Source organism: Dendropsophus ebraccatus, chromosome 7 (genome assembly GCF_027789765.1).
Source record: "Dendropsophus ebraccatus isolate aDenEbr1 chromosome 7, aDenEbr1.pat, whole genome shotgun sequence".
Lineage (NCBI taxonomy): Eukaryota > Metazoa > Chordata > Amphibia > Anura > Hylidae > Dendropsophus > Dendropsophus ebraccatus.
In genome coordinates this window covers 43,018,815-43,036,110 of record NC_091460.1, presented here as the reverse complement: position 1 = coordinate 43,036,110, position 17,296 = coordinate 43,018,815, and the positions used below count along the sequence as shown (strand labels likewise).

Genomic DNA, 17,296 nt, shown 5'->3' with positions numbered 1-17,296 from the left:
TCAATGGCACTGGGTCACTTGTGTTTATTGATGACATAACAGCAGACAAGAGTAGCCGGATGAATTCTGAAGTGTACCGGGATATACTTTCAGCCAAGATTCAGCCAAATGCTGCAAAGTTGAGCGCTTCATAGTACAGGTGGACAATGACCCCAAGCATACAGCCAAAGCTACCCAGGAGTTCATGAGTGCAAAAAAGTGGAACATTCTGCAATGGCCAAGTCACCAGATCTTAACCCAATTGAGCATGAATTTCACTTGCTCAAATCCAGACTTAAGATGGAAAGACCCACAAACAAGCTGCGGCTGTAAAGGCCTGGCAAAGCATTAAGAAGGAGGAAACCCAGCGTTTGGTGATGTCCATGGGTTCCAGACTTAAGGCAGTGATTGCCTCCAAAGGATTCACAACAAAATATTTAAAAAATATATATTTTGTTTGGGTTATGTTTGTTTGTCCAATTACTTTTGAGCTCCTAAAATGTGGAGTGTTAGTAAAGAAATGTGCACAATTCCTACATTTTCTATCAGATATTTTTGTTCAACCCTTCAAATTAAACGTTACAATCTGCACTTGAATTCTGTTGTAGAGGTTTCATTTAAAATCCAATGCGGTGGCATGCAGAGCCCAACTCGCGAAAATTATGTCACTGTCCAAATATTTCTGGCCCTGTGTATATATATATATATATATATATATATATATATATATATATATAATTACACCCCTTTAAAGAGATTCCTCACCAATACAAACCTTTATGGAGTAAAGTCAGTTGACATGATGGCTGTGAGTCCACTTGGTATTTCTGAAGCCGCATCTACTCAACCATATAATGCTGGAATCACACATAGCATTTTTTTTTAAACTGTCACTGCAGTTTTTGTTCCAAAGCCAACAGTGGATCTAACAGGAGTGAAAAGTACAAGTCTTCCCTTTATATTTTCCATCCCATTTGAATCTACATTTGACTTTGGCACAAAAAGTGCAGTGTAAGTTTTCCAAAAAAAAAAAACAGCAATGTGTGAAAGCAGCAGGTAAGACAATATTATAAGGCAGCCATTCAGATGAATGTTAATGGCTGTCCATGTAATGCATAGATGACTTAGGTCTACAAGAATGAAAGGACACAGAGGGACTTTTCACTTTGTTTGAAAATAAAGTCCCAAGTGTTGTTTTTTTTTTTTTTTTTGTTTTTTTTTACAAAATCCTTTCCAGTTGGCTACTAGAGATGGCCACATTGCACATCATCTGCCTTGTCCGTCATGTTCCATACTGAACTGCTGCTGCTAGAAACTCTACCCTGCACAAGATAAACTGAATATGATGGGCATTTTTAATGCGTCAGACCTTAACTCTAGTGGATATATACCACCAAACATACTTGTTGGGATGCTGCATAACTGTGACCGGTGTGTACTGTGATTGGTATTAGAGATGTGGACATAGCAGCTTCCCCCTGCACTCAGGCTTTCAGTCAAGTTGGTCTTAGCGGAAGGAGGGGGCAGAGACAATGATTGAAGCTGCATTATGATGACCTGTCAGGTCCTGGGGCTCCTCTGTGAGGCAACAGGACTTTATATGTTCTCTTTAACATGTAACATTACAGTTGTTATTTCTGTGTGAGACATTTACTAAATCATTCTGTTTGTATCTAGGAGTTCACATGGAAGCTGATAATGGCGGCTCTTGTTGCTGGTTTGGGGTCATCCTTCATGTATGGTTATAATCTATCTGTGGTGAATGCACCTGCATCAGTAAGTACTTGGAATTTTATACAGCTACTCTGATGATAAGATAAAGGATATGTTCCCACAAAGCATAAAAAAAGCAAAATACAGCAGTAAAATAGTTATTTTTGAATGGGTTAGAAATGTTATGGAAAGCTGAGATAAAGTGATGCATTTTGGGACTTCTAGTACTTGTAGCATCTGCTTAGCCACGAAATACAAAACTACTAGAGTACCCCTTTAATTTTTTCTTCCAATTATTTACTTTGCATTTTGTTAATTGATAGAAATAAACTTTTAAAGCATCTTACTTTTTCTGCATTTCCCCCACACTTGCCTAAAACATTTGCATCAGGCAGATAGATAGATAGATAGATAGATAGATAGATAGATAGATAGATAGAGCAAAGATTCCAGCAGCACTCCCAGATTTATTCCATAGGTGAAGGACAAAGTGCAGCACAGCTATCAATAAGCGACATTTCAGCCGTCTCACATAGCCATTTTCAAGCTGAAACGTCGGCAGCTGAAATGGCTAAAAACGGCTGAAACGTTGCTTATTGATTGCTATGCTGCACTTTGTACTTCACCTAAGGAATAAATCCTTACTCGTTTGAAGTTACCTCTGGGAGTGCTGCTGGAATCTTTGCTTTATATATCGGCTTCGTGGTCTAGACCCTCTGGCTGGCACTTAGCCAATCTGCGGAGTACCACTCCAGGTCCAAAACGCAAGTAGGCATAATCGCGCTGTGTGAATCCCGTATAATGGTGAGACCTCCGGAGATTGGCTAAATGCGAGCGCCACAGAACTACTCCTTGGGGTGGATGAAGTGGATGACTCGCTTTGGTATCAGTTCACACTGTTGCTGTGGCCAAATTCCGGTATTCTGTGCGTTCCAGAGCTGTTGTGAGTTTCCCAGGTGAGCGAGCTAAAAGCGCCACGTTGCCTGGCTGCGCTGGACGGGGTGCCGCAGGTCACATGATCTGTAAGCTGGATTGACACCGGATTTCCTATTGCTCTGCACTAACTCCCGACGTGTATTTGGTGTATTTCCTCATCCTCAGAGATATGATCGAAATGAATTTACCATATTGTTTATTCTTATTGGCTATTTGCCTACATAATTTCTCAAGCGGACTTTTAATCACCGACACTTTTTGGACACAGTTCTACTATGTGGTCACGTGATGACCTCTGAACACCTGATATATGTAAATCACTGGGGAGGTCTTTGAGCATCCTTCGTGACTTCTAAACATAGATGTGTTGAATTAATTATTTTGTATTCACCAATCAATCAGAATGTTATGCTACGTTTACATGAAACGATAATTGGCCCGATCGTACGATTAACGATGTCGGAGTAAAGATTTTTTTTTTCATAACGATCAGCGTTTAGACGGTACGATATATCGTACGGAAAAATCACTTTGCGACCATTTTAAGATCGCCCGCCCGCAGCCCGGCCCACCCGCAGCCCGTCCCCCCGCTCATCCGCAGCCCGGCCCCCCGCTCATCCGCAGCCCCCTGCTCCGGCTCGATCACCACCTCCGCCGCTCCAATCACCACCCCCGCCGCTCCAATCGCCACCCCCGCCGCCCCAATCGCCGTCGCCGCTCTGATCGCCACCCCCGCCGCCCCAATCGCCACCACCGCTCTGATCGCCACCCCCGCCGCCCCAATCGCCGCCGCCGCTCTGATCGCCACCCCTGCCGCCGGCACCGCTGCGATCGCCCCCGCCCCCTCCACGCCGCGAGGAGCATGAAGAGGAGCCGTTTGAAATTCCCAGCTCCCCTCTTCAGCCAATCAATGCACGGCAGCAATGTTTGGCTGAAGAGGAGCCGTTTGAAATTCCCAACTCCCCTCTTCAGCCAATCAATGTACGGCAGCACTGATTGGCTGAAGAGGAGACATTTGAAACTCCCGGCTCCCCTCTTCAGCCAATCAATACACTGAAGAGGGGAGCCGGGGATTTAGAATACCTGCTACACGGAGCAGGTAACGTATGCTCGTGGCCGGGGCGGCGGGGGCGATCGGAGCGGCGGCGGGGGTGGGCGATCGGAGCGGCGGCGGGGGTGGCGATTAAAGCGGCGGCGATCGGGGCAGCGGGGGTGGCGATCAGATAGATAGATAATAGAAGATAGATAGATAGATAATAGACAGAAGATACTTTACAGACTCTAATGACTTCAGAAGAATTTGTGCAATATACCAATAGACAAAAGCAATTCCTGGATAAATTTAAACATGATCTTCAGGAGGAAAAACGACACAAGTGGTATCGTGATCTACAGGACTACAAGACTGGTCGTATTTATGTTTGGGCGTCAGAAAATACTGCTCCATCGACTGCAAAAAAGACTAGGAGGAAGGAGAGTGTGAACAGACCTTCATCCATCTCTGAGAATTTTTTATCCCAGCGCCCCCGAGACGTGGAAGATCCCATCGAGGGGGCAGAAAAAGAAACAGATCTAGGAAAAACCAGGTCACAGAAGAACCAAGGGGGGAATCGCAACTCGACCCCAAAGACTGTTTCCAAAAAGAAACCACAATGAGCAACAGTAACTTGGTAAATATATCCTCTTATTGCCTTAATGAATATGAGAAAAAATTGTTATGTAAAGGGTTAAATTATTGTGCTAGTCAGAAAGTACAGTGGTTTGAGTTGGATATGGATTTGATTCAGTTCATTAGAAGGTTAAATCTGAAAATACATTTTCAAACTGTGCCCGTTCCATGTGAACAATCTGTTACACCTAAATTGTCTGCTAATAATTTTTCACTTAGGAGTCCTAGTGATTTCATGCCTCCAATGTCATCATCTGCTGTAGAAACATTTTTACACTTGGTGAGACAAGACATTAACAAATTGAGAGAAAAGGTGGGTGATAGGGATGTGATTACCCCTAATTTAACCACTGGTGAATTACAAGCCATACACTCCCTTGCCCGCGGCAGAGATATAATTATCAAACCCGCGGACAAGGGAGGGGCCATTGTCATCATGAACAAACAAATGTATCTACAAGAAGCCTATAGGCAGTTAAATGACACTACGGTGTATAAACAACTTATCAGTGATCCAAAATTTTCCATACAGAGAAAGATAGATCACATATTACAGGAAGCAGTAAACTTAAATATAATTGATGAGAAGACTGTTGACTTTTTGAAAGTGACACATCCCGTTTTACCGATGCTTTACTTGCTCCCAAAGATTCATAAGGATATCAAGAGCCCCCCAGGCAGACCCATTGTGTCTGGGAGGGGCTCGATCCTTTCGAATATTTCTATCTATTTGGATCAGGTTTTGCGACCCCTTGCGGTAGGGGCCAAATCCTATCTAAAAGATACTACGGATTTTCTTCTTAAGATTGCTGATTTACACATACCTGATGGCACCATATTGGTTACACTAGATGTTGCTAGCCTATATCCATCTATAGACCACCAAAGAGGCATGCAGGCTATCACGGAAGCGATAGCGTCTTTAGAATACAGTGCCAGCGAACAAGACTTTCTATTGAGATTATTGGAGTTAGTTTTAACTAACAACTATTTCTCCTTTGACGGACAGTTGTATTTACAGCAGCGGGGCGTGGCGATGGGGGCCAATGTGGCACCTACGTATGCCAACATCGTCATGTCCCAGCTAGAAGAGAAGGCTATCTATGGGGCCCACCACTTTACCAATGTGTTATCGTGGTGGCGCTTCATAGACGACGTGTTCATGCTGTGGACGGGCAGCATGAACACACTATGTGAATTCATTTACCACTTAAATACTATTGACGGGACCATTAAATTTGTGGCTCATATGGATCTCCAAAGCATCCATTTTTTGGATGTGAGGGTATCCATAAACAGCAATAAATTAACAACTGATTTATTTGTAAAAGAAACTGATTGTAACAATTATGTCCATTTTGACAGCTGCCATCGGAGGAATATGTTGAAATCCCTACCGTATTCCCAGATGTTGCGGGCGAGAAGAATTATAGAGGATGGTGATAATCTTGACAATGCCCTGGACGAAATGATTACTAAATTTAGGGAAAGGGGTTACCCGAGGAGACTGTTACAAACATGTAAATTGAGGGTTAAAAACATTAGTCGTGATAGACTACTTGCACCAAACAATAATCCAACATCTTTAGATCGCATACCGTTTGTTAGCACATACTCACATGTATCAAGTGACATCAACAGGATTATTTTAAAACATTGGTATATGGTACAACAACAACATCCTACAATTGCTGAATTTCAAACACCTCCACTATTCTCATACAGACGCACTAAAAATATACGAGATCAACTAGTACTTACCGATGTAAATAGAAGTAGTGGAGCAGAACAGCGTCTTCTTACACCAGGGGGTAAGGGCTCTTACCCATGCCGAGTTTGCGTAAACTGTAAATATATGATTAAAGGAAACAGCTTTACAAATCCTATAACATCTAAAGAATATAAAATACATCAATACTTTACATGTAACTCTGACTGGGTCATTTATGTTGTGTTATGCCCATGCAACCGAGTGTATGTGGGTGAAACCACATTAGATGTAAAAACACGCATTGGCCAACACCGCTATAGTATAAGAAAGCGAAAAATGGATTTACCGGTCTCATGTCCTTTTTCTGAGGCTGGTCACAGTGAAAAAGACCTGCGATTTATGGTCATTGATCGAGTCATGCAACCCAAGGGGGGGGGGGTGACAGAAAAATGCTACTACTTTGTAGGGAATTGTTTTGGATCCACGAGTTCCAATCATTGTCACCATTGGGACTTAATGTGGAATACAAAATTAATAATTCTATGTTCAGATAGGGACACATGCCTTGGATTTCCTCACAGGGCTCTCTCCGCAATCCCTTAGATAAATGGGGTGTTAAGTGTACAAACAATCTAAAATTGTATGTATCATATTACTTGTTATATGAATATTATGTTTGAATTTCTTATCCAACCCCATACTTATCCACATGCCCAAGCCCAAGTACGCTAATAAATTTAAGTCTCTTGCTTCTCGTGACCTGGTGGTCATTCATACCTGGCGATCATGATGCGGTTTTGAACGGAGTGACGGCCATACCTCAGGAGGCGGTTCCGGCTACCGGCGGGTGTGTTCCACTCGGCAGGTGGGCAGTTCTCCAGCTGGAGATCTCTCGTCCGTCAGGAGGAGGATCATCAGTGACTCCAGGAGGAGGCAGCCTCCTAGTAAAGACCCAGATACGCCTAGATCGTGAACCTTGATCTTTTGCCCACGGCTTGAACGGATGACTTCTACTGGGTGATGCCTCCGTGTGATTATGATCATTATATGCCAATATGTCCTATTCAAGTAAAATGTATCTTTTCCCAATTTGTATGCATTAGCACTTTTTAATTATTGAGACACTTTTCCAGCAAATGCCTTCACATCACGGAATGCCGTATTGGCTCAGAAAAGTTGATGGACACTTATGAGCACCAATAAGATTGGGGTAAGGGGAAGTTTCAACTTTCCCTGATTGACAGATCTAAGCACCTATCACGGCTTTTAAAGCGATTACCCACCTGTATATAACACATGATTGTTTGTATCACTATTGCACTTGAAAATGGCGTAAGGTACGCCAAAACGTTCCTTTTCACCTTGTCTGCTGTGAATTTTGTTTATGGAATAAATTTCTTCACGTTTTTCACGCAACTTTGGAGTGCTGCAGAGTATTTGCTAATAGATAGATAGATAGATAGAATTCAATTTGTGTCCTTCCCCGTCTATGTATGACGCTATATATATATTTTTTTTATTCTGCAGATATAATAAATATTGAATAGAACTTTACTACATGCATCCTTCATTGCAGCATTTGTTAAGTCTTGCACGGTGCTCATACTTTCTTATTATTTCAAACATTTTATATCAGCGGATCGATAGTGTGCTTAGTATGCCATTGTGAAACCGTATATAGTTCATTTAGAAATCTTTTGTTTATTTTTTTATTTTCACAAATTATGTTTAACAACTTGGGTGTGACTGGTTGAGTCACCAGACCATTGTACTTTTACAATCCATATGCTTTTAGAGCAAGATAATACCCTCTATAACACACACTCTGTTTAAAGGGAACGGGGGGTGACAGGCCCCGACCCCCTGTTAGAGCCCCTTATACTCATAGAGAATACGCTCATAGAGAATGACGGAGCGCTGGACTCTCCTGTCATTCTCTATGGGTGTTGGACTCATCTCTCAGCGCGCGCGACGGGCTGCAGCGGCTGAGATCTCCGTCACCCGACCACCTCCAGAAGCGGGACCCGGCGGCATTAGGTGAGTATAGGGGGCTCTAACGGGGGGTCGGGAGCCTGTCACCCCGGCACGGGGGGTGACAGGTTCCCTTTAAGCCTGTGTTTGCTGCCAGCTCTGATGTCGCATGACCTGTGATTTGATTCAGTATTTACATTGAAGAACTATTTAACCATTTTCACTAGGACTGAGGATGTTTTGCAGGTCTGATTTTTATTTTTTTTTTGGACACTTTTCACTTTTATTTGCAGTCGCATTCACATTATCAGAACTCGGAACAGAACTCAGCCCATTATACCTGGCTTTATAGGAAAAGGTAATTGCCCCCTTAGCTACAAACTCCATGGGTATGTTCACACATTGCTTTATTTATGCATATTCATAAAACAGAACAGGCCCAAAGACGGGCTACAAAAATGGTGGAGGGTGTCAGGCATAAAACATATCAGGAAAGGCTTAAGGATTTGAATCTGTATAGTCTGGAGGAAAGAAGGTAAAGAAACGATCGAAACCTTTAACCTTTAGAGCAGAGGTGTAGCTAGGCTCTCCTGCACCCGGGGCAAAGATTCAATTTGCCCCCCCCCCCCCCGTATGCGCAGTAAGCATATGGGGGCCCATGTATGTGTATATATACATATATATATATTTAGGATACAAACACACTTGGCGTATCCACAGCGAGTTTCTCACAGCAAAACTCCCATCCCTGTTTACTCAATAGCAGACAAACTCGCAGCCCGCCCCGTTAACCTGCCGGCGACTATACATTACCGTGTCCCCGCTCCTGCTTACTGCGGTTCCCGGGGTCTTCACGTCCCGCTCGGCCAATCAGTGCACTGCGGCAGGACAGCGCACTGATTGGCCGAGTGGGATGTGCCAGGAACCGCCGAAGCAAGCAGGATCGAGGACCCGGTAATGTATAGTCTCCGGCAGCAGGCGGGTTAAAGGGGTGGGCTGCGGAAAAACTTGCAGCAGGGATGTACATCCCTGCTGCGTGTTTGTCTGCCATTGAAAGTATAGGGCCAGGATATGCAGCGAGTTCCGCTGCGGATACACCAAGTGTGTTTGTAACCTTTATGAAATGTAGATGACCGATTGTTTAGTTGAGCGATTCGGTCATCTCTACTGGCAGCACTAGTGTGGTGTTCACAATATGGGATACATAATGTCATATTTACTGTGTACCTGGAATGTTCCAATTTAAAATTTGGTCCCTATGTACCTTAACGGAGGGGCCGTTGCCTCCGCTCCCTGCTGTCTGTACCTGAGGAGGCTCTGTTGTCTCTGCTCCCTGCTGTCTGTACCTGAGGAGGTGCCGTTGTCTCCGCTCCCTGCTATCTGTACCTGAGGAGGCGCCGTTGTCTCCGCTCCCTGCTGTCTGTACCTGTGGAGGCGCCCTTGTCTCCGCTCCCTGCTGTCTGTACCTGTGGAGGCGCCCTTGTCTCCGCTCCCTGCTGTCTGTACCTGTGAATTAGGAGGCGAAGCTTCCTGATCTATATCCAGTGTGACAACCAGTGTAATGTAATTCTATGGTGCCATCTCCTAATGCACAGGTACGAAATCCTAGGTTCAATTGAACTTGAACATTCACAAACCTGCCGCATTAGATTGCTGATGCCTTCCCAGTCCGTGGGGAAGGAGGAGACTGCCCGGGTGCCGACTGGAATTCCGGGATTCAGCCTAGGTACCCGGGCAGTCTCCTCCTTCCCCACGGACCAGGAAGGCATCCGCTATCTAATGCAGCAGGTTCGTGAATGTTTGAGTTCTATAGAACCTAGGATTTCCCAAGATTCCTCAAAATAGAAATAATTTAGAAAAATGACAGATACAGGTGCTTTATAGATTGGCGTAGGGAACTTTGGCTCTCCAGCTGTTGTAAAACTACAACTCCCATCATACATGGACAGTCAAAGCTAAAACTTTGTCTGTCCAGACATGATGGGAGTTGTAGTTCTGCAACAGCTGAAGAGCCAAGCTTCCCTACCCCTGCAGAAAGTAGGTAAGGTTTATATAAATGTGATATACAGTGGTGCCTTGGATTACGAGCATAATTTGTTCCGGGGCCATGCTTGTAATCCAAATCCACTCTTAAACCAAAGCAAATGTTCCCATAAGAAATCATAGAAATGCAGACAATTGGTTCCACACCCCAAAAATAATGATTTATTATTATGAATAACTTGTAGAACAGATGAAACAAACATTCAGAAACAGCAGAATATGTGATATTATAAGTTACTGTACAGGAATGGAGAGGATGGGAAACACAAGAGCTCACAGAGACTGCAGGGAGCATGAAGGAATGAGCAGGACAGATGTGGGCACATACATGCAGCACTCTCTGTCCGGGGAGAGAAGGGTTACAGCTATGGAGAGATTACCTCCACAGTCCTGTCCTTTGATGCAAGACCCAGCCTGAAGTGGATCTGCTATGATTTGGAAGGTGAGGGAGACTTCCTGGGTCAGCGTACAGGGCTGTAGACCCAGCTATGCAGACCATGCCCCTCCCCCACTCGCCCTCCCACCCAGTACAGGGAGCTCTTAAACCAAAGCAATGCTCTTAAACCAAGTCAAAATTTTGAAAAACTGTGAGCTCTTAAACCAAAACGCTCTTAAACCAAGTTACTCTTAAACCAAGGTACCACTGTATATATTTGGATAGGGCAGTTATTAAGGGGTTAAGTATGGAATAATGTACAACCAGATCAGACCCCTAAATAGACACTGGACCCAACTCTCTTGTGTGTCTCCCCCCCCATCCCAGACAAGTGTCACCCTGTACCCCCCCCTGTACCTCCTTCCCAGACTGTGCATCCCTGATTGTCCTCCCCTTCCCACACACCTGTATCTTCTTGGTAGATGCTAGAGTGTATCCTCTCCTTTGAGGTGTGATGTCACCAGGAGGGGCGGGGCCTCGACCGGAAGTAGGAAGTAGTGAGCTGCTGCACCATTCACTGTGCAGAAACAGAGTGAAGGAAGCTGCAATATCCATAGTAGCATGGAGGGGTATACAGGGGAGAGGACTGGTGTGTGGGGTCTGTATACAGGGGAGAGGACTGGTGTGTGGGGTCTGTATACAGGGGAGAGGACTGGTGTGTGGGGTCTGCATACAGGGGAGAGGACTGGTGTGTGTGGTCTGTATACAGGAGGAGAGGACTGGTGTGTGTGGGGTCTGTATACAGGGGCAGAGGACTGGTGTGTGGGGTCTGTATACAGGGGAGAGGACTGGTGTGTGGGGTCTGTATACAGGGGAGAGTACAGGCGTGTGTGTGGGGTCTGTATACAGGGGCAGAGGACTGGTGTGGGGGGTCTGTATACAGGGGGAGAGGACTGGTGTGGGGGGTCTGTATACAGGGGAGAGTACAGGCGTGTGTGTGGGGTCTGTATACAGGGGAGAGTACAGGCGTGTGTGTGGGGTCTGTATACAGGGGGAGAGGACTGGTGTGTGGGGGGTCTGTATACAGGGGGAGAGGACTGGTGTGTGTGGGGTCTGTATACAGGGGGAGAGGACTGGTGTGTGGGGTCTGTATACAGGGGGAGAGGACTGGTGTGTGGGGTCTGTATACAGGGGGAGAGGACTGGTGTGTGGGGTCTGTATACAGGGGGAGAGGACTGGTGTGTGTGGGGTCTGTATACAGGGGAGAGGACTGGTGTGTGGGGTCTGTATACAGGGGAGAGGACTGGTGTGGGGTCTGTATACAGGGGGAGAGGACTGGTGTGGGGGGTCTGTATACAGGGGGAGAGGACTGGTGTGGGGGGTCTGTATACAGGGGGAGAGCACTGGTGTGGGGGGTCTGTATACAGGGGGAGAGGACTGGTGTGTGGGGTCTGTATACAGGGGGAGAGGACTGGTGTGTGGGGTCTGTATACAGGGGGAGAGGACTGGTGTGTGGGGTCTGTATACAGGGGGAGAGGACTGGTGTGTGGGGTCTGTATACAGGGGGAGAGGACTGGTGTGTGGGGTCTGTATACAGGGGGAGAGGACTGGTGTGGGGTCTGTATACAGGGGGAGAGGACTGGTGTGGGGGGGGTCTGTATACAGGGGGAGAGGACTGGTGTGGGGGTGTCTGTATACAGGGGGAGAGGACTGGTGTGTGGGGGGGTCTGTATACAGGGGGAGAGGACTGGTGTGTGGGGTCTGTATACAGGGGGAGAGGACTGATGTGTGGGGTCTGTATACAGGGGAGAGGACTGGTGTGTGGGGTCTGTATACAGGGGAGAGGACTGGTGTGTGTGGGGGGGTCTGTATACGGGGGAGAGGACTAGTGTGTGGGGTCTGTATACAGGGGGAGAGGGGACCAGTGTGGAGTGTCTGTGTACAGGGGTTCTCTCCCCCTGTATACAGACCCCACATACCAGTCCTCTCCCCTGTATAGACCCCCCACAGCAGTCCTCTGCCCCTGTATACAGACCCCCCACACCAGTCCTCTGCCCCTGTATACAGACCCCACACACACCAGTCCTCTCCCCTGTATACAGACCCCCCACCACCAGTCCTTTCCCCTGTATACAGACCCCCCACCACCAGTCCTTTCCCCTGTATATAGACCCCCCACCACCAGTCCTCTCCCCTGTATGCAGACCCCACACACCAGTCCTCTCCCCCTGTATATAGACCCCCCACACACCAGTCCTCTCCCCCTGTATACAGACCCCACACCAGTCCTCTCCCCCTGTATACAGATACCCCCCCCACACACACACCAGTCCTCTCCCCTGTATACAGACCCCACACACGCCTGTCCTCACCCCCTGTATACAGACCCCCCACACACCAGTCCTCTCCCCTGTATACAGACCCTCACACACCAGTCCTATCCCCTGTATACAGACACCCCCACACACCAGTCCTATCCCCTGTATACAGACACCCCCACACACCAGTCCTATCCCCTGTATACAGACACCCCCACACACCAGTCCTATCCCCTGTATACAGACACCCCCACACACCAGTCCTCTCCCCTGTATACAGACACCCCCACACACCAGTCCTCTCCCCCTGTATACAGACCCCCACACACCAGTCCTCACCCCTGTATACAGACCACACACCAGTCCTCTCCTTCTGTATACAGACCCCACACACCAGTCCTCTCCTCCTGTATACAGACCCCACCACCAGTCCTTTCCCCTGTATATAGACCCCCCACCACCAGTCCTCTCCCCCTGTATATAGACCCCCCACACACCAGTCCTCTCCCCTGTATACAAACCCCTCACACCAGTCCTCTCCCCTGTATACAGACCCCACACACACCAGTCCTCTCCCCCTGTATACAGACCCCCACACACCAGTCCTCACCCCTGTATACAGACCACACACCAGTCCTCTCCTCCTGTATACAGACCCCCCACCACCAGTCCTTTCCCCTGTATACAGACCCCACACACCAGTCCTCTCCCCTGTATACAGACCCCACACACCAGTCCTCTCCCCTGTATACAGACCCCACACACCAGTCCTCTCCCCCTGTATATAGACCCCCCACACAGCAGTCCTCTCCCCTGTATACAGACCCCACACACGCCTGTCCTCTCCCCCTGTATACAGACCCCCCACACACCAGTCCTCTCCCCTGTATACAGACCCCACACACACCAGTCCTCTCCCCCTGTATACTGATCCTACACACAGCAGTCCTCTCCCCTGTATACAGACCCCACACACCAGTCCTCTCCCCTGTATACAGACCCTACATACACAGCAGTCCTCTCCCCTGTATACTGACCCCCACACACACCAGTCCTCTCCCCTGTATACAGACCCCACACACACCAGTCCTCTCCCCCTGTATACAGACCCCACACCAGTCCTCTCCCCCTGTATACAAACCCCACACCAGTCCTCTCCCCCTGTATACAGACTACACACACCAGTCCTCTCCCCTGTATACAGACCCCACACACACACCAGTCCTCTCCCCCTGTATACAGAACCCCACACACCAGTCCTCTCCCCCTGTATACAGACTACAAACACCAGTCCTCTCCCCTGTATACAGACCCCACACACTAGTCCTCTCCCCTGTATACAGACCCCCCACACACCAGTCCTCTCCCCCTGTATACAGACCCCACACACCAGTCCTCTCCCCTTGTATACAGACCCCCCCCCCACACTAGTCTTCTCCCCCTGTATACAGACCCCACACACCAGTCCTCTCCCCTTGTATACAGACCCCCCACACTAGTCTTCTCCCCCTGTATACAGACCCCACACACGCCTGTCCTCTCCCCCTGTATACAGACCCCACACACCAGTCCTCTCCCCCTGTATACAGACTACACACACCAGTCCTCTCCCCTGTATACAGACCCCACACACCAGTCCTCTCCCCCTGTATACAGACCCCACACACACCAGTCCTCTCCCCCTGCATACAGACCCCAAACATCAGTCCTCTCCCCCTGTATACAGACCCTACACACCAGTCCTTTCCCCCATTATAAAGACCCCACACACCAGTCCTCTCCCCTGTATACAGACCACACACACCAGTCCTCTCCCCCTGTATATAGATCCCCCACACACCAGTCTTCTCCCCTGTATACAGACCCCACACACCAGTCCTCTCCCCTGTATACAGACCCCACACACCAGTCCTCTCCCCCTGTATACAGACCCCACACACCAGTCCTTTCCCCCATTATAAAGACCCCACACACCAGTCCTCTCCCACTGTATACAGACCCTCACACACCAGTCCTCTCCCCCTGTATACAGACCCCACACACCAGTCCTCTCCCCTGTATACAGACCACACACACCAGTCCTCTCCCCCTGTATACAGCCCCCCACACACCAGTCCTCTCCCCCTGTATACAGACCCCACACACCGGTCCTCTCCCCCCTGTATACAGACCCCACACACCAGTCCTCTCCCCCTGTGTACAGACCACACACACCAGTCCTCTCCCCCTGTATACAGACCCCACACACACCAGTCCTCAATCCTGTATACAGACCCCACACACCAGTTCTGTTCCTTGTACAGACTGGTGTATTACACCAAAGGTTTCTTGGCCGTTACGTCTGATAATCATTTGGTGTAATAATCCATGTTATCAGCTGATTGTGGTCTTCAAACTGGTCGAGTAATCCAGATCACGATAGTGCTGCTGTCTACAATGGGCAGCTTGAACAATCTAAGGATTTTTTGGGCTGCCCCTCCCGCAGCTGCCCGCAGTTCCCCGCAGTTCCCCCAGTCACTGTCTGTGTGTGTAATAACACAGAAAATGTGCAGGGAACAAAGGGGAAGCGAGCACTGACCTAAAACATCACCGCTCGCTTTCACCTCTTAATCATGCTGTATAATATGACCCGCTCAGGGAGAAGCTCAGAAGAGAGGATACGCTCAGAGGAGAGGATACATACTAGACTGTATACCCTGCAGTTAGAAAAGAGAACATTCTAGACCAGAGATGTCAGACTCAGGCCCTCCAGCAGTTGCAGAACTACAATTCCCACCATGTCTGGACAAGTAAGGCATGAAGGAAAATGTAGTTTGTAACAGCCGAGGGATGAAGTCTGACACCTGTGGTCTAGACCTTTCAAAACTGCACTTGCTAGAATGTATGCCCTCTCAGAGGAGAGGATACACCTGGTGGAGATGCCCTCTCAGAGGAGAGGATACACTCCAGACATTTCAGTACTAAACATTCTAGAATGTATGACCTCTCAGAGGAGAGGATACTCGATGGACTTTACATTACTAGGCTATGTTCACACATAAAACACAGCACTCTGTTTTGGTTGAAGAAAGAATGACCGAAATACTATGGGCCACATGTATCATCCGGCGAATGGATGATTTTCGGCGGAAAGTGCCGATTTGCGTCTTTTTTTAAGCAAACATGGCGGATTTGCGAATAAAATATTCGCAAATCGGCACTTTCCGCCGAGTACGCCAGGGGGCGGAAAAGGGGCGGAGAGTGGGCGGAACGGAGGGCGCGGACTCAGAGTCCGCGCGATTTATCATCCGTTCCGCCAAAATGTACGCCGAAAACCTACTCCAGTCCTCAGCTGGCGTAGGTTTTCGGCGGTGCGCAACGGCGCGCACGGGATTTATGTAGAGGCAGTCCGCGGGGGCATTTTTACGTCCGGCGTAAAAAACGCCGGACTTAATAAATGCCTCCCTATATGTGAACATAGCCCTAAACATGCTAGGATGTATACCCTGCAGTGAGAAACTCAGAGGAGAGGATACATTCTAGACACTTCAGTACTGAACATGCTAGAATGTATCCTCTCCTCTGAGTGTATCCTCCTTTCTGAGTTTCTCACTGCAGGGGATACATTTAGCATGTTCAGTACTGAAATGCCTAGAATGTATCCTCTCCTCTGAGTATATCCTCTCCTTTGAGTTTCTCACTGCAGGGGATACATTCTAGCATCTTCAGTACTGAAATGGCTAGAATGTATCCTCTCCTCTGAGTCTCTCACTGTAGGGGATACATTTAGCATGCTCAGTAGTGAAATGGCTAAAATGTATCCTCTCCTATGAGTCTCTCACTGCAGGGGATACATTCTAGCATGTTCAGTACTGAAATGGCTAGAATGTATCCTCTCCTCTGAGTATATCCTCTCCTTTGAGTTTCTCACTGCAGGGGATACATTTAGCATGTTCAGTACTGAAATGGCTAGAATGTATCCTCTCCTCTGAGTCACTATAGGGGATTTATTCTAGCATGTTGAGTACTAAGAGGGTATATATTCTAGACATTTCAATGCTACACATGCTAGAATGTATACCCTCAGAGGAGAGTATACATTCTAAATATTTCAATACTGAACATGCTATAATGTATACCCTATAGTGAGAGACTCTGAGGAGAGGATAAACTCAGAGGAGAGGATACATTCTAGCCATTTCAGTACTGAAGATGCTAGAATGTATCCCCTGCAGTGAGAGACTCAAAGGAGAGGATGGCTCAGAGGAGAGGATACATTCTAGCCATTTCAGTACTGAACATGCTAGAATGTATACCCTACAGTGAGAGCCTCAAAGGAGAGGATACATTCTAGCGTTTTCACTACTGAAGATGCTAGAATGTATCCCCTACAGTGAGAAACTCAAAGGAGAGGATACATTCTAGCGTTTTCACTACTGAAGATGCTAGAATGTATCCCCTACAGTGAGAAACTCAAAGGAGAGGATACATTCTAGGCTCTACCGTATCTTCTTTCTTCCTCCTCCATAGTGCAGTGTACATACAGGACCTGCAGTGACATCATAGTCACATGTCAAGGTCCTTCACCATCTCTTTCCTGT

At 47.5% G+C, this 17,296-nt stretch overlaps 1 protein-coding gene across 3 annotated transcripts in view; it reads left to right on the top strand.

The window, feature by feature from the left end:
* The window catches only part of LOC138797363 (solute carrier family 2, facilitated glucose transporter member 9-like), a 70,602-nt gene that overhangs the window by 11,439 nt on the left and 41,867 nt on the right, over window positions 1-17,296 (top strand). For all 3 annotated transcript variants that reach the window (XM_069977411.1, XM_069977409.1, XM_069977410.1), the window contains one exon: window positions 1,657-1,755. In XM_069977411.1, coding sequence (XP_069833512.1) covers window positions 1,657-1,755 — 99 coding nt within the window. The remainder of the gene's footprint in view (window positions 1-1,656; window positions 1,756-17,296) is intronic.